Below are 25,409 nucleotides of genomic sequence, written 5' to 3' on the forward strand. Positions count from 1 at the left end.
AATGCCTCTTATACCCCCATTGCCTGAACCTTTAGATGTGTATTTCACTGAATGCCTCTTGTACTTCCATTGTCCCTGCCTTTAGATGTATGTTTTACTGAATGCCTCCTGTACTCCCATTTCCCTAGGGCCTACCTTTAGATATGTATTTCACTGAATGCCTCTTGTACTTCCATTGCCCCTACTTTTTGATCTGATTTCAGTGAATACTTGTTCTACATCCTTTGCCCCTACTTACAGATATGTTATTTACTGAATGCCTCTTCTACATCCATTGCTCCTATCTGTTGATATTTATGTCTCCCACCACACAGTGGTGTGGAAGACATATTGATTTACTCGTCTGTGTGTGTGTGTGTCTGTCACAAAGCTTGTTCGCACTCTAAGTCGAACATTTCTCATCTGATTTTCACCAAACTTGCACAAAATGTGTTTGACCATGAGACCTCGGCCAAGTTCGATAACTAGCCAAATCGGTCCAGGCGTCTTGGAGTTATGGCCCTTGAATTACCAAAAATCGGCCTTTTTACTCTTGTCCGCACTCTAATTCAAACATTTCTCATCCAATCCTCATCAAACTTGAACAAAATGTGTTTGACCATGAGACCTCAGCCAAGTTTGATACTAGCCAAATCGGCATTTTGGAGTTACAGCCCTTGAATTATTGAAAAATCTGCCTTTTTATAAGTCGAGCATTTCTCATCCGATCTTCACCAAACTTGAACAAAATGTGTTTGACCATGAGACCTCAGCCAAGTTCGATAACTAGCTAAATCGGTCCAGGCATTTTGGAGTTACGGCCCTTGAATTACTGAAAAATCTGCATTTTTAGCTCATCTGATTTTTTGAAAAAAAATGATGAGTTATTGTCATCACTTGAGCGGTTGTCGGCGTTGGCGTCGGCGTCAGCGTTGCCTGGTTAAGTTTTATGTGTAGGTCAGTTTTTCTCCTAAACTATCAAAGCTATTGCTTTGAAACTTGGAATACTTGTTCACCATCATAAGCTGACCCTGTATAGCAAGAAACATAACTCCATCTTGCTTTTTGCAAGATTTATGGCCCCTTTTGTACTTAGAAAATATCAGATTTCTTGGTTAAGTTTTATGTTTAGGTCAACTTTTCTCCTAAACTATCAAAGCTTTTGCTTTGAAACTTGGAATACTTGTTCACCATCATAAGCTGACCCTGTACATCAAGAAACATAACTCCATCTTGCTTTTTGCAAGAATTATTGCCCCTTTTGGACTTAGAAAATCAGTTTTCTTGGTTAAGTTTTATGTTTAGGTCAGCTTTTATCCTAAACTATCAAAGCTATTCCTTTAAAACTTGCAACACTTGTTCACCATCATAAGCTGACCCTGTACAGCAAGAAACATAACACCATCCTACTTTTTGCAAGATTTATGGCCCCTTTTGGACTTAGAAAATATCAGATTTCTTGGTTAAGTTTTATGTTTAGGTCAACTTTTTCTCTTAAAATATCAAAGCTATTGCTTTAAAACTTGCAACTCTTGTTCACCATCATAAGCTGACCCTGTACAGCAAGCAACATAACTCCATCCTGCTTTTTGCAATAATTATTGCCCCTTTTGGACTCAGAAAAATCATTTTCTTGGTTGAATATTATGTTTAAGTCAACTTTTCTCATAAACTATCAAAGCTATTGCTTTAAAACTTGCAACAGTTTTTCACCATCATAAGTGGACACTGTACATCAAGAAACATAACTCTATCCTGCTTTTTGCAAGAGTGATGGCCCTTTGTAGACTTAGAAAATCATGGGTAGGACAATATTTCTATTATACAAAAAAATCAGATGAGCGTCAGCACCCGCAAGGCGGTGCTCTTGTTACTCTTGTCCGCACTCTAACATTTTTCATCCGAACTTCACCAAACTTGAACAAAATGTGTTTGGCCATAAGACCTTAGCCAAGTTCGATAACTAGCCAAATCCTCCCAGGCTTTTTTGATTTATGGCCCTAGAATTACTGATTGGATCCACTCGTCCAGACCATCTAATTGGATCCACTTATCTAAGCCATCTAGAAACACTAGACATTTTTCATAGGGGCAGTTGTGGGAGACACACGCTTTTCTCGAAAGTATCTCTAGTTATTTCACTGAATGCCTCTTGATCTTCCATTGTCCCTACTTTTAGATGGGTATTTCACTGAATGCCTCTTGTACTTCCATTGTCCCTACATTTAGATGTTTTTATGACCCTAATATTTGCATAGCTAGGGTTCTTACTATTCTGATTGCATATTTTATATTATAGTACCATTTAAAAACAATGAATTTCTAGTCTTATATTGGCACATTTTGTCCCTCCTAAAGAATTTCCAAAATATAAAGTTTTACATACATCTCTGTCATGGCTCCAACTGTATCAGTTTAACATTTGATACACAAGGTAATGTCTTCAAGTCATTTCTGAACCAGTATCTTGTGAAATGTAACACTTTAATTAAAAATATCAAATTCTTTAAAATTCTTGCTTTGACCAGAATTGGCTTTTATTTTCCCATCACTTAAACCTTACAAACTTTTAGTTTTAGGACAAAAAACCTTAGGTAACCTATTAATATATTGCTTCATTGGCCATTTGAACTACTGAATACTGGAAAGTTATATTTCCATTGTTTTGCAAGGCAACAATGCCAGATTAGAAAAATTAGAAAAGTTATACTTCTTTTGAAAACATTTTCCATTTGAATAATGGCCTGCACAGAAGGTAAACCCTGGGCACAAACGTTTCTGTAGTGAAAAGGAGATATGTAAGCCTCTGAAAGGCAGTCCAGTGTGTTGAAATGCTTTGAAAAACTGTTGATATTGTATTAATTAGATTCTTTTATTTGTGAATACTTCAGTTACATGTTCAGCTGTGTAAGAAAGAAATCCTCTAACGATGACTACATGTTTGACGGAGTTGTACTTGTGGTCACTGAAGGGAAATATCTCTATACCAAGTAAGTTTTCAAGTTCATCAGTTTTTAGCATTGATATTTGTGCAGGCAGTTTTTACTGAATGAGAAAAAAAACATTTTGTTTTGTTAATTGGATGATCATTTAATTGATAATTATTTTAAGCTACTGTTACTGACTTAACTGTACACCAGTGTTGACAGCTCCTACTAATTATGTCTCCCACCACACAGTGGTGTGGGAGACATTGATTTACTCCTGTCTGTGTGTGTGTCTGTCACAAATCTTGTCCGCACTCAGTCGAACATTTCTCATCCGATCTTCACCAAACTTGAACAAAATGTGTTTGGCAATAAGTCCTCGGCCAAATTCGATAACTACCCATATCGGCTTAGGCACTTTGGAATTATGACCCTTGAAACTTGTTTTTGATAATCAAAGCACCGAAAGTCTGATAAAGCAGTTGAGGTCAGGCCTCGATCTTGACGGTAGCCCGGTAGCCCGAGGCTACCAGTTTTTCAGACGGACTACCGAATTTCCCATGCTGGGTAGTCCGTCGGGCTACTAAGTTTTCAAACATGTTAATAATAAAAGCTTGAAATTTCACCGATTTATCTGATGTTTCCTTTTAAATAACACCGGTTGGCCATTTTTCCGAAATTTAAATCACTTCATTTTCACAATAATTATAAAAAGGACTTCATGAATCTGAAATGAACATCCTAAATACTAGCTTTCGTATATTTATGCATGAAATGATGACTTTAGATTTGCAATATATAAAGTAACTTTACAAAATTCAGAAATTACATCCCTAAAAATTACCCGGATTGACTGGAATTTACCCGCGAATCGTAAAGATATCAAAACGTCATGCCAGTAATTTTCATTCCACGAGCACGTGCGACCTATCGTATCGCCGTTACTTAAATGTTTATCGACACGTACACAAGAAACGCTTGTAGTGCATTCATTTTTTAATATAATCGCTTCAAATTTTCAGCACCGCTTTAGAAGTAATACAGTTTGAATTCTATAACGATTTTAATAAGATGTCGACAGAAATGTAGGCAAAATTCTATAAAAACGATCGAAGTTTCATACAGTTATTTGTAAAATTTCAAACAGCGTGATCTTAATTATTTATTTCTTTCTAAAAGTAAATAAATAATACATACTATGGTCATAAAATTCAGACTTTTGACGAGAAAGTACAAAAAACAGAATTAAAAAATCTTAGATAATGAAAAAGCGGCAGCAATTTAAATACATCGAGTAAAACGATTTTTGGCAAACAGATTTCTGCAAGTGCGGATGAATAGGTTACGGGACCTCGTGAACGTAAATAAAAACAATGATTGTTTTAAAATAAAGCAATATGATGTCGCTGTGGTTTTTAATAAGTTTAATAAGTAAATGAAGCTTTGTACATGTCTTTTTTGACTCGACACCATGTCAGATATTCTTTTCAAACAATAATGTAAATTCCTTGAGGGCAAATAGGTCATAGAGGTAGGATACCTACTATTATCGTTTGACACATTTACCTGTCAGTTTATACGGGATATTGCACATTCGCTTTTAAAAAAATTAAAGAAGATACTTTTTAACTGATTTCTTCTCAGCAATCTAAAGAACAGAGGCCGTACAATCAGACAGTGATGTGGCACATGGCGCGAAAACATGATGTAATGCCATGACAATCTCGGGCAAATAAACCGCTTTGATCTCCACTTCAGATGCCATGATACCGACACACTTCTTTTAGCTCTTTGAGGGGGTTTTAATTGATGATGAAAACAAGGCCAATTACTTGTTTATCAACAGAATGATTACCGATAATTGTTAATGTTTTTCTTTTCGCTTTAAACACGGGTGGGCTGATGATGATTGTTGTGTCCACGTCGCCCCGGACTGTGATAATAGGCTACATTTACTTGATAATAATGCTTAAAAAAAATATACCGACCTACCGACCCTACTTTTGTTGGCCATGCCACCAGAAACAACATTTTTTGGGGGTTGGGGGCAGTGGAGCGGTGGGGGCTAACCAGGCTGATCCATTATTGCAGTTAAATTTGAACAGCTGCACTATATTTTAAAGGCCCTGGCTAAAAAAGTAAGTTTTAGAAGGGTAGTGCAAATTTGAACCCCACGCCTGGCATATAACTAGATGCTGGTATAGGTCTTACTTTTTTTCTACAGTTTTCTCCCATAATTTCCGTCTGCTAGTTACTTGAATATTGCAACATGGTTATCCACTTACGTTGGCTTAGCCTGCCCATGGGTAATGTGGGTAGGTTAGTTGCCTACCATTTAAATAACTGAATGTTGAATCAAACATAAACTAAAATACATCATATTTATAAACAAAATGATTTCGGGCAATTAAAAATGTTTTCGGGCAAGTGGTTTTCTTAACTTACTTGCCCAAAAGGACAAGTGCTGAAAAAAAATTAAGGCGAAGACTGTAATATATTTTTCTCTTTTCCAAAATGGGACTACCAGAAACCTGTCGGGCTACTTGATTTCACAAGTTGGTAGCCCTGCTGGCTACCAGCAAAAGTAGGTTAAGATCGAGGCCTGGAGGTCTTGGTACATGGTTGATTCATATACTACTATTCAGATGATTAGGCAGTTGTGGGGGACATGTGCTTTTCTCAAAAGCTGCTCTAGTTTAATTAAGATTTCAGAGTTCTTAAGACTTTATTATGATGATGCAATTATTTTTCAGACCATGTTATTGGATGTCACAGCTATCATGAAAAAGGAGAAGCAGGTATGACTCACCAGTTGCTCTTCTGTTTTGATAGTAAAAATTTGATTAAAGAGCATGGAGAAAAATCTGATATATTTGTTTTACAGAATTATACAGTATTCTCCTAAAATCACATCAGACACATCTGTTGAGTGATTGCCTCCTGAAATGGCATCTCTGTTGAGCAGTTGCCTTTTTCAATAAAAATATTGTTTATACTCCTTTGGCCTGGTGTTTTGTTTGTCTGTTCTCTCCAACATGTATCTATCTCCAACATGTATCTATCAGAGCATGCAGAGTATGATAGTTTAAAGGATTTATAAATATTCTCTAAAAGGTATTTAAAAGCAACAACGAATGAAATTCATGTAGACAGAATGCAGAATACAAGAATGGACATTTCAAGATTAACATTTATCATTACTCACATATATATGATTGATAGGAATTGCCACCTAACATATGCCATTGTTTTTCAGGCTCTAACAGTCCATATTATGAGGAAAAGCAACAGTTTACTGAAGGTATGTCTTTTCAGTATGTTATCATCAAGCTGGTGTGGACACAGATGCTTAAAGTGCTGTAGAAGCAGACATTTGTTTGAGATTTTGTAGGTGGTTGAAATATAAATGAGAAATATTTGTCTGCTACTGCTTAGTAAAGTGTGAAAACTTGTTAACCCCTGCCAAAGGCAGAGGGATATTGTTTTGGTGTTGTCCATCTGTCCATCTTCCCATCCATCTTTTTGTTTTTGTTTGTCCATCTGAAACCATATCTATGACATTGTGTGTAGTATTTGAATAAAACATGGTAGAAGTGTTAGCTGCTATATGGAAATGTCATTGATGTCATTTTAAGGTACATTTTTACTGTGGAATATTGTGATCACCCTTTGTACTTGTATTATAGCTTTCTTGGAAACTGATGTACAGTATGTTTTGGTCACTGTGGTCAATGTCAAAGTTGCTGTTACTAAAAATAGATAAACATTTTCTGTTCAGTAAGTTCAGTAAGAAATTGGGTTTTGCATCCAAACATGAAATTGCATGGAGGCCATGGTTTTAAATGTATTTTGGGTTGTTTAGGTCAGGGGAAAGACTATTATTATTAAAAATAGAAAAGTGGTTTTCTCACAATAACTTAAAGTACTGTACAGTATTGTGGCGTTTTTATTTTTAGCAACATGTAAATAAACAATCATTACTTAGCACTCTCTTTTAAAACAAAAGATGAAAGTTCAATAGTTTGCTTGATGGCGCAGTAGGCTGAGTGGATAGACATGTAATCATTTTGTAGTGATAGTTTTGATGGTTCGAAACTTGCATCTGCTCTATATTCTTTTCATTTTAATTTACATACTTTGTGTAAGTTTGTTTTTCTCTGGTTTCCAATTCTTTCATGAAAGCTTCAAAAAAAACTTTAGATTATATGAAAGACGAGGCGTATTTTAACATAATTACGTGTTAACAGTGACATATATAAGTTAGTGAACAAGTTAGTAATAGATTAACCAACTTGTATTGTTTTCGTTGAATCGTATTAAAAAAAAGAAAAATACAGTTTTAAAAATATATTTTTACGTGTCTGGGAATCAAACTCCTGACAAAAAAGTATAACACAAATACTGTTACAGCTGGGCCAACAGGAAATACTGTTTGCATGGTAAATGTAGTGTATTTACTTAAATTTATGCTATTGTTATACCCCCACAAAACGAAGTTTGGGGGTACATAGGAGTGAGCTTGTTGATCAGTTGATCATAAATTTTGGTACACAGGTGTAATATGACAAAATACTGGTCAAATTTGACTTTGAGGTCAGTAAGTCAAAGGTCAAGGTCACAATGACCGGAAACAGTAAACGGTTTCCGGATGATAACTTGAGAATGCTCGGGCCTTGGATCATGAAAATTGATAGGGAGGTTGGTCATGACCAGCAGATTACCCCTAATAATTTTGAGGTCAGTAGGTCACAGGTCAAGGTCATAGTGACTCGGAACATTTAAATGGTTTCCGGACAATAACTTCAGAACGCTTGGGCCTAGGATCACAAAACGTAATACGGAGGTTGGTCATGACCAGCAGATGACCCCTATTGATTTTGAGTTCAGTAGGTCAAAGGTCATGCAAGTTTGGCTTTGACATTGGCTTAGTTCTTTGACAAGGCTGTATTGTGGGGGTATAATTCGTCACTCCTGTGAGAACTCTAGTTTTGTTTGTTTACATTTCAAAACACCTTATTACTGTGCGGTATGTATAGGTATGGGCTAAGCATACCAAACTTAGTAAATAAGTAGTTTTCATAGGCACACTTTTTGTTTGTTTTGTTTTAGGTAGCTTGGGTCTGTGACACCCATATATGTGTAAGTCATGTGTGTTAGTACTTGTATTACAGGTAGAGATATGGTGTGGGCACCGAAAAATAAAAGACCAGAAAAGCTGAAGGACAATATCAAAGAAATGGAGGTTAGTTTTATGAAGATTTATTTTTCTTGAACTTACTACTTTCATTAGAGAAAAAAAGGGAGTTAACTATATTCCTACTGCTGAGTGATATAACATTGTTTACCTTTATCATTTAAGGATGACCAGCAAAATGTGAAAATCCTGATTATTAGTTACTTGTAGAAATTTTTTATTTTTATTTGGGGCAGTTCCAGAATTGTATGGGGGAAGGGGGTGACAGATTGATGGGTGAAAGAAGGCACATTTTGAAGAAAAAAAAAAGCCTATTACCCATAATTTTTAACAAGGTTTTTCAAAGTTTTGATTAAAAAGTCCTTATATTTGATGCTATAATCTGTTGGGTTCGATGATGTTGTTTACATTTCTTGTGCATGTTACATAAAATTTGGGTGTTGAACCGCCTCGATAGCCTAGTGGTAGAGCGTCTGCTTCGAGTGCAGGAGGTCGTGGGTTCGATCCCTGGCCTCATTATACCAAAGACGTGAAAATTGGTACCAGTAGCTCCCTTGCTTGGTGCTCAGCATTGAAAGGGAAACTGGCCTCTTCTCTGATACCCTCGTGGCGATGGATTCCATATATAAGTTGTAGAACTTCCTTCACAATCAACCTAAAATAAATTATGTATAAACTATAGAAAGGCAGTTCATCAATATTATGTCATTGGTCGTTCTTTAGTGTAGTCCGCGTGTTAGCTCAGCAGGTAGAGTACAACACTGTCAGGAGATTGTGAGTATGATAAGCAAGCTACGTAACATTCTTCATGATGACAGAATACAATAATTCTGAGCACATGTGTCCTTTTTGAATTTAGTTGGGAACCTGTTTGTTACTTGTGTCAGTACTAGTTTGCAATCAAGAAACCATGGAGAAATAGTATACCAGACAAAGTACAAGTTGAGAAATGTGTTAAAATTAGGGTAAACTTCCTGCTCTTGAAATCAATTTATGGATTTTCCAACCTTTGTTACTAAATATAGTCCCATTCAGGAAGCAATATCATGATTTTGTGACATGCTTCATTTTTAAGGCCTGGTGCCCTGCGAGCCCCGTGCAGACATCGCACATCTCCACATGGTGTCCTTAATATTGTACCGACATCGTACGTTGACCATGCGAGTCCCCTTCAATAGTCGTGCGAGCATCGGCAAGCCTTGTAGTTTTCCAGATCTGCATGGACATCATGCGTGGGATCCGGACAAAATCCCCTGCGGACAAAACCCCCTTCGCTCATTTTTGCATAGGCGGACAAAACCCCCTTCATGTTTTTTACAAGGAGGACAAAACCCCCTTTGATGAATTTTACAAGGAGGACAAAACCCCCTTAACATTTTTTACAAGGAGGACAAAACCCCCTTTGCTTTTTATAAGGATTCAAAAGGGAAAACATCATAATACACTTTAAGATTTATCATTTTATTCATAGAAAAAGATGTCTTGAAGATATATTATAATATGGATAATTGATGTACTTAATCTATTATATACAATTATTACAGTTTGTTCCACAATGACTTTGAGATTTATCAGACTATACATAATTATACAATTATTATAGTTTGTAGAAAAAAAGTGTGAAATATCTCCTAATTAACTGACATGTTAATTTGTTAATTGCATGTTTTTTTCTCACTGAACTGTTCATTAAAGTAAATTGTTGAATAACTCTCAGATAGTTTGATTAATTAAATATTATTATATAATTTGCCCTTTTCATTCTAGGATGAAGGGGTTTTTGTCCTCCCTGTAAAAACCGCAAAGGGGGTTTTGTCCTCCTTGAAAAAAGTGTGAAGGGGGTTTTGTCCTCCTTGTAAAAAACATGAAGGGTGTTTTGTCCGCCTGTGCAAAAATGAGCAAAGGGGGTTTTGTCCGCAGGGGATTTTGTCCTACACTCATCATGCGTTGCCCGTACGAGCTCTTCTGGGGCCCGTGTGGTTCCACTACGGGACTCCAGACTTCGAAATCCCTACTAGGTCATAGCGAACTTGGGAGTTCGATGAAACATTTCCACCGTGTTCCCGAGTCCTCTACGAGTTAAAAAAATCCGTACGACACTCATGAGTCAACAACGTCCGTACGGACGCCATACAAGTTTGCCAAAATTCAACTAAAAATCTACTCGTACAGAGCTCATAGCGTTCTTGTGACTGGGGTATAAAGGAAACTGTTAGTGAAATAGTTACCTGTCTGTTTTCTCAGAAAGCAGACAGAGTGACTACATAAGTAACAGCCTTCCATTAGAATCAAGTCCGGATAACAACAGTATAAAATCTAAAGGAAAACATCTTGAATGAGAGTTCCAACCTTTTCAGCAGAGAATGACTAGGCAATTCTAGGTTTGTTTTTTAGAGAAATAAATAATTTCTATCACATGATGAGGACAGATATAATTGCAATCACTAGAAATATGAGAAATATTCAGCTGGGTTTATTATCATCGAAGGCAAACTTTAGAAAATATGTTACAGCATAAATCATGGAGTTGAAATTAAGAGATTGAATGTTGATGATTGAGGTGGTGCTGAGTGATACTGAATATCTTTTACAGTACATATAAAAATGTTATTATTTAGAGAAAATCATCATCGGGGGAAGCCTTCAGACCTATCAGATTCTGTTCAGACAAACCAAGAAATTTTTTGGCTTTTATACCATTAAACATTTGGTATGAATGATAAATGGAAATTTAGTTTGTCATTGTATTGCAGTTTTCTTCCATAAATTTGTTGTGTCATCATTAGAAATTACTTTAAATCATGAAAACACAGTTTGTCAGTCATGAAATTACATGTGAATAAGCTTTCATATTCTTTTTGTGATTAACACAAGACTGAAGTATTAATTTGTAATGATTTTAGCAGAACTTGCTGAAGGTGAGCCCTTCAGTATTGTGATCATTCAGTCTCCTGTTTGTCAGTCAGTAAACATTTTCTTCAAACATCTCTGAAACTATTTGTTGGATATTGATGAAACTTCGTCTTGGTTTTGTGCATACTGGTCAGTGTCAGAGATAGTAATAATCTTCAAACAACATTTCTTGAACCACTGCTCTACTTTTAAAATGTCCCTAAAATGACCCCATAAAATTTTTTTCAGTGTCACTCTTTACAACAATTATCAAAATTATTCCTATTTACAAAAGAAAACCAAAGCTGCCAGACTTAAAAATTGAATACAGTTACATACCAATGTTCATTGTGTGACCCTCTCCCAAATATATTCAACATTCTACAGTAATTATGTCTCCCACCACACAGTGGTGTGGGAGACATATTGATTTACTCCAGACTGTGTGTGTGTCTGTCTGTGTGTGTGTGCGTCTGTCTGTCACAAAGCTTGTCCGCACTCTTAAGTCGAACATTTCTCATCCGATTTTCACTAAACTTACATAAAATGTGTTTGACCATAAGACCTCGGCCAAGATCAATAACTAGCCAAATCGGTCCAGGCATATTGGAGTTATGGCCCTTGAATTACCAAAAATCTGCGTTTTTACTCTTGTCCGCACTCTAAGTCGAACATTTCTCATCCGATCTTCACTAAACTTGAACAAAATGTGTTTGACCATGAGACCTCGGCCAAGTCAGATAACTAGCCAAATTGGTTTAGGCATTTTGGAGTTATGGCCCTTGAATTACCGAAAAATCGGCCTTTTTACTCTTGTCCGCACTCTAAGTCGAACATTTCCCATCCGATCTTCACCAAACTTGAACAAAATGTGTTTGCCAATAAGTGCTTGGCAAAGTTTGATAACTAGTCAAATCGGTCCAGGAATTTTGGAGTTACGGCCCTTGAATTACCGAGAAATCAGCCTTTTAACTCTTGTCTGCACTTCAAGTCGAACATTTCTCATCCGATCTTCACCAATTTTGAACAAAATGTGTTTGACCATAAGACCTCAGACAAGTTCAATAATGAGCCAAATCCCTCCAGGCATTTTGGAGTTCTGGCCGTTGAATTGTAGTGAGTAAACAGTATATAAAGACTGACTTGCTATTTAGATGATTAGGCAGTTGTGGGAGACATTCGCTTTTCTAAAAAGCAGCTCTAGTTCCACTGGCTTTTGACAAACGGACATGTTTCAGTGTTATCAAAAAAGTGTTAACTTTGTATATTAGAAGAAAAATTTGGACATCTGAAGTTGCGTATTATGAAATGATATTGGTAATGTATGTAATTTTACTGTAAGATAAAGGAAATATTAATTTTATGTTTATACAATCATGTGGGTTCAAACAGAGCTTGGGGTGTAAATTTTTTTCATGTGGACATGATTTTATTCTTGCTTGCAGAAGGTTTTAGGTATTAACCTAGTTATCATTGTACCTGAAATATTGCCTACAGATAAACTTCAAAGTTGCCATATGACATAAATTGTGTTGGTGTTACTTAAAAAAGATAAATTAGAAATCAATCCGTATTAGAGCAATTTGAATTGAAGAATTGGCTGCTCAATATTGTCTGCGAAATTTATTCATTGACAAGTTGCTTGCTACTGGTGTATCTTCAAGTATTAGTTGTACAAGTGAACCGCATCATGACAAATCAACATAGTGTATTTGCAACCAGCATGGATCCAGACTAGCCTGCGCATCCGCATACTGGTCAGGATCCATGGTGTTTGCTAATAGTTTCTCTAATTGCAATAGGCTTTGAAAGCGAACAGCATCCACACAGTCTGGTCTGGATCCATGCTGGTTGCAAATGCACTATGTTGGTTTTTTCATGGCCCGGCTCAAGTATGTTTTAAATGTGTATCGCTAGGTTGCTTTATATTTGAAATGTTTCGAATTTTCACTTTAGGTGGAACATGGAATAAAATCTAGCAAGTACGAAATGGCAACCTATTACTTTTACCAAATTTTTATTTTTTCAGGAATTATTATCAGCATTTAAGATGATTGAGCTTCGTTGGAGAAGTCGCAAGTGTTTACAGATGATTCTTAGCAACGCATGTATCATCAATGTAGTACTTACAGGACACTCTGGAGATATTGAGAAGTTGCTCATTGATAAATCACTTGTTGGCAAATTAAGTGGGGAAATTATCTCTGATGGTTTGTATGTTATCTAAGCACTAAATACTGAAATGCCATTTTAAGGTATATATTAAAGATAGACTTTCAGGGCAGAGCAAGTGCATGATTGATCATAACCTATGGGTCTTTAATACTTACATTCATACACATAAAAAAGGGACATTATCATAATTATGTGATAGTGCAGGTTGTCTGTCTTGTCTGCTAGCAATTTCTGCACAATAACATAAGAATACTTTGACAATGACCCTTAAACTGAATAAGTGCATTGTTCATGGGCAATGCATCACTGCTGTTGATGTCATAGGTCAGGGTCGTTTCTGCTACTTGAGAACCCCATGACTTAAATCATCATTCTTGGCAGGAACCTTGCCTATGGGTGGGCAGTTCATGAGCTCTGTTAAGATTAAGGTCAGTGGATCAAGGTCTGTTAATACAATACAAAAAGAGGGTGGCCCTAGATTATCTAAGATACCTCACTTGGGTTTGTAGGAAGGAAATTATCTGAAATTATTTTGAATATTTAGAAGTATTAAAGAATAAAACTTTTTTGTTGAGGAGGAGCACCTAATAATGTGGTTGGGTAGGGATGGGCATGGAGGATGCAATATTACTAAGAGCTTGTATTAAGAAACACAATAATCTCAAAGTAAAAAAAACAACAGTTTTTGTAGGGGTAGGGGAGGGAATAATGTGGGCAGGGCTTGAATGAATTTGGTGGAGATTATGTTTGAAATAATTGTGAATTCAGGCTAGCAGTTCTAGAGGAGAAGATTTTTAACCAAGTTTTCAAAAAAAAACAACTGGTTATTAGATTGGCAAATGTTGTCAGTCAGATCAAGGTCAAGTCAGTTGCTTAAAGTAGAAAAAATGGTATCCGTTCAATAACTTTAGTTTGCATTGATGTATGGAAATTAAACTTGGCCTGTAGGGTACTTATAGGAACTCTGTTTTAGTTTATTGTATTGTCCTTTTTGGTATATAACCATCCAATGATCATATGTTCTCTGTTTGCAGCATGTATGACTGATCAGTACATAGTAACTACATACTCAGACAAGGCCAGGTTAGACTATATCTACTTCTGTAAGCGACCACCTCTTGGAGAGGCTATTAAAAAGCTGGAAAAGGTCTCTGCTTGGGATCCTAAGGTAACGTTTAACATATAAAACCTGGCATTTTGGTCTATATGCTGTTTGACTGACATGGCAGTCAGATGATAAAATGTTAGTGGAATGAAGCAAAAAATATGAATTGATTAAGCTTTACATAATTGTTAATTATGAAGCTGCCTTTTGAAAATGAAAAATTGTGGCTTCTTTCGTCAAATTTACTAGGTCCATAATATGCAAAGAATGAAGAAATTTTGATACTTCATCAGGAAAAGCTAACGTGATAAAAAGCATATTGTGTCTTCCCACATTGTATTTATTAAACTCGTTGAATAAAACTGATAAAATGCAGTATAATTTTACTGCATGTGTTCCAAGAATATTTCACGATGGGATGTTCCTTGTCTTAATGGTTCATGGGTTCTAGCCTCACTTATGATGATGCCATCTAAACAGCGTGCAGAAGGTCTTCAGTTCCACACAGTAACCTATGGACACCTAAAATAATGTTTTGCTGGGTTCTTAAAGTAAAGCTGGAGAGTCAGTTGCAAAATTGATCATTGGTATGCTTTTAAAAGCAACACAAAATTATGAAATTGATTATTGGTTTTCTTTAAAAAGGAACACAAAATTATGAAATCAGTTGGTTGGCATTTAAAAGTATCACAGAATTATAAAATTGATTATTGATTTGCTTTTAAAAGCAACAAAGAAAGGAAGTATGAAATTTCAAGTTGTAAAGAATTTTGGAAAAAGTTTTAAGTTATATTGCTTTTAACCTTTAGCCTGCTGGCTGCAAGTGATTCTGCCTTTGCATTCAATTTGGTCTGCACTGTTTGCTATGCAGTTAGTAAATTTTCAGTGAACAGCCTTTGAATAATAAATGGTACTGCCCAAATTGAATGATAGACCAGTCCATTTTAGAAATTTAGTAGGGTAAAGGTTAAGTCATGTGTTGTTTTTTTTCTTACAGGTTACACAAGTAGACATTCCAGGACCAGTGAATAGAAGACTGGACAGGAAATTGTCTGTGAACATGCACCAAGATATGGTAGGTTGCAGTAAGCACTATAAAGATGTTAAAAGATGTTATGGTTAAGGATAAATTGAATCAATGTGAGGTTAACTGAGAATAGATTCAGATTGTATGAATTCATTTGAAAAGTATGGTGGGTAAATGGTCTAAGAACAGATGTTGCAGTTATATACTTGTACAAGCACTTGAAGGATTGCGCTATTATGCTTTCCTTCGAAGGAGAGGGTTCTTGGTCTGTAAACCGTTTGTTTTCTGATCAATTACTAGTGGATACCTGGTCTCGACTTGTCAAATGTCATAGCATGATTGCCTGTGGTTATTTGATGACCTAAGCTTTTTTAGCTCACCTGAGCACAAAGTGCTCATGGTGAGCAATTGTGATCACGCTGTGTCCTTCATGCGTGCGCGCGTACATCCGTCCGTCGTCAACATTTGTGTTAAAACGACATCTCCTCCAAAACCAATGAATGGATTTTGATGAAACTTGGCAATGATGTTCCTGGGGTGGTCCTCTACCAAAGTTGTTCAAACGGTTCTGCTTGGTTGCACATAGGGGCTGCCAGAGCTAAAAATAGAAAAAACTTCAAACGACATTCCTCCTAAACCGATGGTCTGATTTTGAAATAATTTCACGCAAATGGTCCTTATGTCATCCTCTACCAAGATTCTTCAAATTATACCAATTCGTCAAAAAACATGGCCGCTAGAGGGCATGGTCATTTTTCCCTATATGTATATAGTGGAAACTTTAAAACTCTTCTTGCATGAAACTGCTAGCCTGGTTTTAGAATAATTTTACTCAAATGGTCAATTTATCAAAAAACATGGCCACCAGAGCGTGTTGTCACTTTTCCCTATATGTATATAGTGGAAACTTTGAAAATCTTCTTGTGTGAAACTGCTGGCCCGATTTTAGAATAATTTTACACAAATGGTCCTTGTGTGACCCTCTACCAAGATTGTTCAAATTATTTTGATTCATCAAATTGATTCATCAAAAAACATGGCTGCCAGAGGGTGTGGTCACTTTTCCCTATATGTATATAGTGGAAACTTTAAAAATCTTCTTGTGTGAAACTAATGGCCCGATTTTAGAATACAGTGACAAGCGCCATTCATGATAAGACTTCAGACTTTTTTTAATTGATCCTTTGACAAACTTTCACACTTTACCTAACCATAGTGTCAATTAACAACAGTTATCAGTTGAAATGTCATATTGGTTTTTTAACAAGGTCATAAACGGGCCTTTTTTATTGACAGGCGGTACATGATAGTGACATGTTCGATGCTGGCGATTTCTGAAAAAAAAAAATTAAAAGAAGAATTATCTTAAATTGAAAATGCACAATTTAAAGCCTGCACAAAAATGTCTCTTTGTGGTTTGAGTGAAATTTCATGCCAGCAAATTTAAATGATTTCACAGTAGTCTAGTCTTTGTCAAAATATATGGAAAGTGATATTTCCAATGAAAACCTTCAAGTTTGTCAAAAATTGGGCCATATAATAAACTAAAAACATTTTGGCAGAGTAAATAACGGAACTATTTCCTTTCTCAGTAAGTTGCTAAAAATTTCTTACTGAGAATATCACTGTATCTTTTCAAAAGGTGTTTTATTTAGGTGAAAATTAAGTTTCCAAGAGTTTCTTTTCATGCAGCACAGCTATACTCTGGGAATCAGATTGATATGTATGTAAACATGTACTTCCAAAAACTGCATTGCTTGATTCAAATGTAAATGTTGGTTCTTTTTCATTTTCTGTCTCTTCAGCTTCCAATCTAGTTTTAATCAGCTTTGCTTCTCTTTTTTTCTCCCGTTTAGTGATATACCTATCATACCTTGCTCTGTTGTCTCTTTGGTGATCTTTCACACCCGGGCAGTCATATACCATGTAACGAAAATAATCTCTTAATGGAGCTGCTTGTTGCAAGTGTCGACCTTTGACCCTTCTGAACTCTACTTCTAACTGGCTAACATCTAAGATATGTGACTCTGTAATATCTTCCATTACCTCAGTAGGACCCAGTGTTTTGGATTTCTGAACTGTTTGACTGACAATGAATTCTGTAGGTCCACTTGTTGTCATATTGCCACTTTCTTTGTTTTGTTTTCCAGTTTCCTTTTGTTGTTTTCCAGCAGCTCTTTGAAATGATTTGACAAATTTTACAATTAATCTTGGTGGTTTATATTCATACAGAACTATTTCTTCTTTTTCAACTAGTGGACCAACACGAAACACCAGAAAGAAAAACCTTGACAGATTTTGTAGATACATAAATAAGAATTGTCTGAAAATATCCAAGGTGTTGATATAGTTTCTAGCAGTGATAATTACAGTGAGTGCAGCTTTCCCAAGGCTTTTTGATGAAATTGTTGTTTCACTAATACTGTCCGTCACTGAATAGTCATTGGTATCATCAAATTTGGAATTGGTTGCTCTAACTTTATCGTTTATCATATTTTGCTCAGATTTTTCTGCATCATGTGATTTATACAGTTTTCTTAATGGTTTCTCAGGCTTCATTTGTTTTGATTTTGAAGTCACAAAAGGCTTTTCATCTAATATGGCAAGCATATCAAAACTGCCAACAATTATTGCTTTCTTTCCAAATATTTTTACATTTGCAGAACGTTGGGCATCAAATTCAACGAGGTAATCAAAGAAGTTACTTTCTTTTAATATTTTGTAACCTTGAATGCTTATGTCCCTCAAATAGTTCTTACACTCTGTGGGTAAATTTATATCGGCAATCTTTGCTTGCATTCCCGCAATATCATTCCTTGCATTTAATCTGACTCCTGATTCATTCATAAGTATTCTCTGTTTTACTGACATTGATAAAACATCCTTGCATTGTGGTAGATTCTTCAGAATGTCTTCATAAAGGCTTTCTGGACAATCTAACTTCATTGACGTTATTTTGTCCAAGTATTTACCTGATTCATCATACAGAAGTTCATTCTCGTCCACACATTTAAGACACATTTCTGTGTCTGAGTATTCTTTAGCCATGATTAGCAAGTGCCAGTCCCTGCACAATTGTTCCTTTCTGTATGTTGTTGCTTCTGCTCTATCTAGCAAACAAATTACAGCAACATTTTATTTTCCCCATCTACCTATTATCGTTTTAATTCATTATTCCTGCACAGTTGATTTTTTCATCTTCTGTTTTCCAATTTGGCAAACATATATTTTCCAATTTAGCAAGCACAATTATTTTATAAATATTGTTTTCACTTTTGTTGCAATTGTTTTCTGCTGCTCAAACTTAACAGCATAAATTATTTGTAATGAAATTTACCAATCAAAGCCACACATGAAAAGATCCAAAAATTATCTGGAACTGTTAGTGTCTGAATTTCTATATAATCCTAAAATGTCTGAGAAATGATCCTTGATTGTGTCAAATTTGGAAACCACTGGCAACAGTAAATAAACAATAAAATTGCATTATTTTTCTTGGGAAAGTAAATGAAATGTATTGATTATTTTGATTGGATAACATCATGAATATTTTATGATGTAGTCACTGGCTTGTTGTCTTCAGCCTGATATTTGTTGATTATCAACATCTTGTAAGGGCATTGGTTTGTGGTATGTCATTAAATATTTATCTATCCAAGGTGTCTATGTTTCTAATGGTGATACCACAACATAGGTCTAGTACCTTGGTGGAAAATAAAAATAAAACTGTATAACAGTGATACTGAAGTAGAAATTGTAGTTTCTGAAAATTTGTTTCCCTATGAAATGACAGCATGCATGCAGTTTAGAATCGGATGATGATCTCTTTGCATCTCAAAGTTTTGAAAGGGGATGATGGCCTTTCATGTTAGCAAATAAGGCTTTCCACTCAAAATATCTTACCCCTATCTATAATGGGTTCTGGTCATAATCACTATCATGATGAATGGCTCCTTACCAGGGTAGGAAACAAAACCCAGCATTAGTTTACATCACAATGTTGTCTTACAAAGCAGTGTTATTTTTTTTCCCTAGATTCTTTAAAATTCCAATAATGTGTAATTTTGTACTTGGAAAAAAAGCTAGGTTTGATTCCCAAAATCAAAAATTGATTTATTGCAGTTCTGACCATTTCCAAAACACAAATCAAACCTGCTTATATACTGTGTGACAATTGATTATTACAAATAGAGGAGATAAATGTTTTTGAGTGCTACACAAATGAATTATTTTGGTACAGGTGTTGGTGTGGTGGAGTAACTCCAGTAAGGAAGCAATGCCCTGGTCTCCGATGGCGTCAGATAAAGACAGAGCAAATCTCATTATCATATCAATACATGGGTAAGTTACATTGCTTGATACAGATGTGTAAGGGGAAGTTAAGTCTGAAAGTGGCCTATCCCCATGAAATTTAGTGAAAAATGTCTTTTTTTCACAACGTATGAATAAATGGCAAACGTTCACGAAGTGCCATTCATTCATTTGAACTTATCTACAATAAAATCTACAACATGATCACGCATAGGTTAATCTTTCAATGAATGTCATGGGTCTTGTTTGTGTCTGTTATATATGTCAGTTGAAAAAGTCTTCTGAACTGGAAAAAACTTTCTTTACACCTTTTAGAAATGTAATTAAAGCTACTGGTAATTGGAATATTTCTGAATGGCAAAACTTGTGTAATCAGTAGCCTGCAGTGAGTAATTTATGCTTAATTAAATAAAGAAGTACATGATGATTGTGTAACCAGCAGTGTGAGTGGATATTATCACACACAAATGTGAGACCAGCAGTGGTATTTGTCTCATAGATATGAAAGTATTATAATATAGAATTTTTTTTTTAAAAATCCAAGAAATAGTTATTGATGAGAATTTAACTTGACCTTTCAGTCCCAATGTTAATGTTCTGACATTCAACAGAACAGAATGTGATCCTGTTTTTGCTGGCTTCAGGTAATTATTATATTACTTATACTTGCTATAGCAACACCTTCTTTTCGCATCTTGATATTTTTCTTGTTATAAATTTGGTAGAATTAATTCTTTAAATCAAGTCACAATTTTTGTTCTAAACAGTTTTTACTGATATTTAGAATGATCTTTTGTTGAGAAAGTTTGGCAAGGACAGGTTTTATATGTTTTAAATGTAATTTCTTTATATTTGTCATAAAGTTCAATTGAAGATACCAGTATACATTTTTTTCAAACAGGAAAGTGAAGTTGCTAGACAGTTCTGCCCTATGGGATGTTAAAGTTCACTAAAAAGGTGCATCATTATAATATTTGACACATAGTAATTCTGGTTTCAAAAAGTTCACTTGATTTCTACATTTTAATTGACTAACAATTTTACTTAAATCCAGGAACTGTTTTTTAGTAAATTACAGCCTCACAAGTTGTATACAGTAGAACAAGGGATGAGTTCAGGAGGGGAGACAACTGCCAAGGCTTGTACTTACGAAGTTGTTCAAGGAAAGGTAAGTTCATTAGATGTTACGGCTCTCCTTGAGGCTTACCTTTTTATACGCCCATTTCTTAAAGAGCGGGGCGTATTATGTGAACACAAGTGGCGGGCGGGTGGCAGACAGCGTCCAAAAGCATGTCCACTCTCTTAAGTCCAACAGTTTTCATCCGATCTTCACCAAACTTACTGACAATGTTTGTGGACATAATATCTTGGCCAGGTTTGATACTTGAAAAACTGCGAAATTAGCCTTGTCCACTCTCTGTGTCGAACAGTTATCATCCGATCTTCACCAAACTTGCTGATAATGTTTGTAGGCATAATATCTTGGCCAAGTTCGATAAACAGCCAAATCGCCCCAGGCGCTCTTGGATTATGGCCCTTGAACTACTTGAAAAACTGCGAACTTAGCCTTGTCGGCTCTCTTAAGTCAAACAGTTTTCATCCCATCTTCACCAAACTTTGTGACAATGTTTGTGGGCATATCTCGACCATGTTCGATAACCACCCAAATCGCCCCAGGCACTCTTGGATTATGGCCCTCGAATTACTCAAAATCTGTGAAATTAGCCTTGTCTATTCAAACAGTTTTGATCCAATGGTCAATTTCATCACACATGGAACCTCACAAATACCTTGATTCCTTCTTACTCTTTTTGGGTTAACAAGGCTTGCAACATCAACACTATTACATTTATGATATGTAACTGAATATTTAGACGAGCATATTTTGTGCCAGTCTGGTACTCTTGTTGTAAATGGAAAGATAGTGTTTGTTTCTTCTAGTTTGTAATGGAATATTCTTCAATATAACTTACAGATATGTAAACTTGGACAGTTACACTGCTTCAGAATAGGAACCAAAAATTAATCATATTTAAGCAAACAGTCCATTAATGGCTGTCAGTTTTTCTATAAGGTGCAAATTTCTTAAATTACAGTTCCTGAGTTTATAGCAAGTGACAAAGGTTATGTAAAATGTTAACATTAGTGTAAGTAAAATATTATGAAGTGAAAGTAAACAATGGCTTTGTTTTACTTGTTTCAGATTCAGAGAGTGTCTATTGTAAATATTCCCCTGAAAAGTAAGTCAGTATTTCTGCTTTCCTATTGTTCGCATTTCTTAGCAAACTGAACCATTGTTGCTTTTATTTTATTTTATGTAAGTGCATTAATATTAGAAGTGTAAATTAGCTCATAAGATCCTTCTTATTGAATGACATGCATACATTACTGTGATACTATCTGTCCTCAGTATAGCTATATATTTGCATAGCCATCATCTGATTTAAGACTCCTGGAATGAAAGATATCCATTCCCTTGTGTCATTATTTTCATGTCAATATACCGAGTTTGTTTCCACATAAATGTAGGATACCACTCAAAGGAAAATACAGCTTTTCAGTCAGAAGTCAATGTGGCATATTACATAAATAGGGAATCGATCCTACAGATTTCCGTCGCATAGTGTAGTGACAAAAATCAGGATCAATTCCTCTACGGTAACATGCGATATACCAAATGAGATATATACTATCGGATTTAAAAGTGTGTCTTTCAGGCACGTGCACAGAGCGTTTGACTTTGGAGTTTTTGGAAGAATACGCGTTTTCCTTGTGCATAATAAGTGTTCACATAACTTGTCCAAACTACACATCAGTGCAAATATGGGCAGTGTTGTTTTTATCACAAAATCTACCTGTAAATTGATAGGGAATCAATCCCTTTACTTTAACATGTGATATACCGAATGAGATATTTACTGTCAAATTAAGAAAAGTATCCTTCTGTGCTGTCATTAGACAGTTCTTTTCAAATCTTATGGGATGAGTTGAAGTCAGATCGATTCCCGATTGAGGCAGTGCCTTATATTATAACTGAACCACACAAATGTATATCTGGTGTTGCTCTTTGTCCTGTTTTATCATTAACTGGTTGTTACACTGTCATGTAGGTATGGTACATTGTGAGAGTAGAAGTCCTGGAGAAGACAAACTTCTACTTGGCTGTGCAGATGGAACCTTGGTATGCAGCAAACTGTTGTATAGTTGTGGCAATTAAATAAGAAAGTTGTTATGCCCCTTATTAAATTTAAGGAGGCAGAAAGTAATTACACTTTGTTAGTTTGTCACTTTGAAGAACTTTGTGTCTCTGACAGATATAACTTTAAAACTATTCAAGCGATTCCAATGAAACTTTACACAAATGTTATTCATGATGTGATGAAAAAAAATCGGTCATGAGTTAGGACACTCTTACTTAAGTTAGTGACTTCCCTTATTGAAATTGCAGGGATGTTAGATTTCTGGATTTCCTTAGAGTTTGGGCTTGTGATGTTGATAGGTATGTTTGACCCTTTTACAGACTCGGGATGATGCACCAACACCATTGAGAACATCAGCATTAGTTAGTCATGTCTAAACTATTATGTCATTGCAGGTTATGTATGATGAGAATAGAAAAATTACAGAGATGAACAGGGCTGGACTAGTAAGTTTATGTTTATATGGATATCAAGAAATTGTATAAGAAATTAGAATGTATCAGTGGCTTCATACCAGGTATCCCGCACCTAAATTTTGTCAGTATGCCATTAAAGCTTTGTGTTATTAAATGTCATGAAGTCACACCTTAGTTTTGTTATAAGTAATTGCATATTCAGTGTTTTGTATAGAAATGACTATGATATTGAGGCTGGACTAACATTATTTTTAAAGATACATTAGACCCAGATTCATGCTTGAAAGTATTTATACATAGTACCTACGTAAATGTAAAATTAACATGTTTGTGTACTGTGTGTTAGGTTTGAAACAGCACACACCTAATATATAACAAAACTGGAAGTTTCTTTTTACACCTGTCTGTTGACATGACATTTAATTGTGATGGAGCTCTACATAGTTTGTATATTTGTACAAATTAAATTTATTTGATGAGGATATTTTCTACATTTAAAGTTAATATCTATTAAGAATAAACTTTTTTTGTGAAAGATCTGAAGAATATATGTGTGTAAATCTGTTTTTGAGATAAATATAACAATTTCATAATCGACCAAGGAATGTTATGTTAAATTTCATAGTAAATGACATTGCAGGTTCCAAGTTTAGCAGCATGGCATCCGACAGGAACCATATTTTATGTTGGAAGTAACAGAGGAGATCTTCAGGTATATATAAAAAGACTATTTTAAGAGACTCGTTCATATATTCTCAGTTAAAATAAGTCTTTTAAAGTAAGTTAAATCTTGTATTTTATACATATCTTATAAATAGTATAAAACCAATTTTGAAAGTATCGCAGTGAATGATAAAATAATGTTCAGGCCCTTCCCCAGAAATTTTCTAAGGCGCTGGGGTAAAGTCTGTATGGGGGCATAAGGGGTGGGTGCGGGAGGGGTATCCCCTCGCGTGTTCGTTTTTTTTTAAAAAATCGAACCCAAATGGTGCTTTCTTAAGTATACCATATGCAAAAAAACACAACAACATGTATTTCATTACTTCTACATTTTCACATAATGATATAACCATCAATATATCATAATTATAGTGTTATTTCTAGAGCTCAAAAAGGACAGGGTGCTGCCAAAAAGGGACAGAGTGCTGTCCAAAAGGGGCAGGGTGCTCTTTTCGACCTGAAAGTTATCATAGCAGTAGTTGCATTTCTAGATGTCTATAGTTAATATGTATTCCATTTATCTTTATTGCACACTTAAAGGAAATGTCACAGAATAAATTTAAGCGGTAAATCTTCCCAAAACCAGTAACAAAGTTTACAAAGCCCTTTTTACTTACTTTATAGTTTAGGTTAAACCATTCAAGCCTTTCTCTTAAAAAATGTCACCAAGAATGTCAACTTATTCATATGAATATGAAATAGTGGAGGGCTTTAATATATTAGCTTAATCTTGAAACCAAGATCAAGTTGTAAACAACATAGTTAAAGTCCTGTTTCAGGTCACATTGTAAACTAATAATTATCAAAAGTCATGTTGTATTGATCAGGTCTTTCATCAATATTTCATTAACAGAAAAGTGCTATTACAGTCAGGTTAAAGTTTACTAAAACGCATATCCAAAATATACTATCCGGATACTGGTACACTTTCGGAATGTTGTCTGAAAGTAGTTTTTACTCAGTTACATGACCTACTAGGGTAAACCAGAGATAGTTCCTCAAATTTTGATGTTTCTCATCCTAAAAAATACACCGACTGTCAGCTTTTTTTGGAGGAAATATGGAAAAATTGCATACGACATCGGGAGTAATAACGACTCGTGAACAGACATTCTAAACGTACTTTTACTTTCGATATTCATTAAAATTTGTGCATTTTCTAGTTTAAATTACAGTAGAATCAAACTGCATTGATATATACTTGTTATTATACTAAACAACGGTCTAATTTAAATTTTGCGCGAAGAAACCTAGGGCACTTTTCACGTGCTTGGTAATCAGCTGGCCGCTTACGCAAGTTCCATACTATTTATCAATTAATTTTAACACTTCATTGATTCTCATTACCTGTGTGCACTCGCCGTGACGTAATTTGCTGATCAAAAAAATCGTCGAGGCATGTCAACAGGGAAATTACATATACACTACACATGAGGTATCTCACGGGGATGAAATCGCTTACT

The 25,409-nt window shown here is 35.3% G+C and overlaps 1 protein-coding gene across 1 annotated transcript in view; it reads left to right on the forward strand.

Moving 5' to 3' along the window:
• Positions 1-2,908: 2,908 nt before the first annotated feature.
• LOC123542979 (WD repeat-containing and planar cell polarity effector protein fritz homolog) overlaps positions 2,909-25,409 on the forward strand; it is a 50,962-nt gene continuing 28,461 nt past the window's right edge. The window contains exons 1-14 of the mRNA XM_045329041.2: positions 2,909-2,969; positions 5,660-5,704; positions 6,163-6,207; positions 8,078-8,148; positions 13,022-13,202; positions 14,202-14,335; positions 15,270-15,347; positions 19,540-19,640; positions 20,192-20,254; positions 20,679-20,778; positions 21,814-21,850; positions 22,721-22,791; positions 23,206-23,256; positions 23,867-23,938. Of these exons, the coding sequence (XP_045184976.1) occupies positions 2,909-2,969; positions 5,660-5,704; positions 6,163-6,207; positions 8,078-8,148; positions 13,022-13,202; positions 14,202-14,335; positions 15,270-15,347; positions 19,540-19,640; positions 20,192-20,254; positions 20,679-20,778; positions 21,814-21,850; positions 22,721-22,791; positions 23,206-23,256; positions 23,867-23,938 (1,110 nt within the window). The remainder of the gene's footprint in view (positions 2,970-5,659; positions 5,705-6,162; positions 6,208-8,077; positions 8,149-13,021; positions 13,203-14,201; positions 14,336-15,269; positions 15,348-19,539; positions 19,641-20,191; positions 20,255-20,678; positions 20,779-21,813; positions 21,851-22,720; positions 22,792-23,205; positions 23,257-23,866; positions 23,939-25,409) is intronic.

The sequence above is a fragment of the Mercenaria mercenaria genome, chromosome 1 (assembly GCF_021730395.1).
Source record: "Mercenaria mercenaria strain notata chromosome 1, MADL_Memer_1, whole genome shotgun sequence".
In the NCBI taxonomy this organism is placed as follows: Eukaryota; Metazoa; Mollusca; class Bivalvia; order Venerida; family Veneridae; genus Mercenaria; species Mercenaria mercenaria.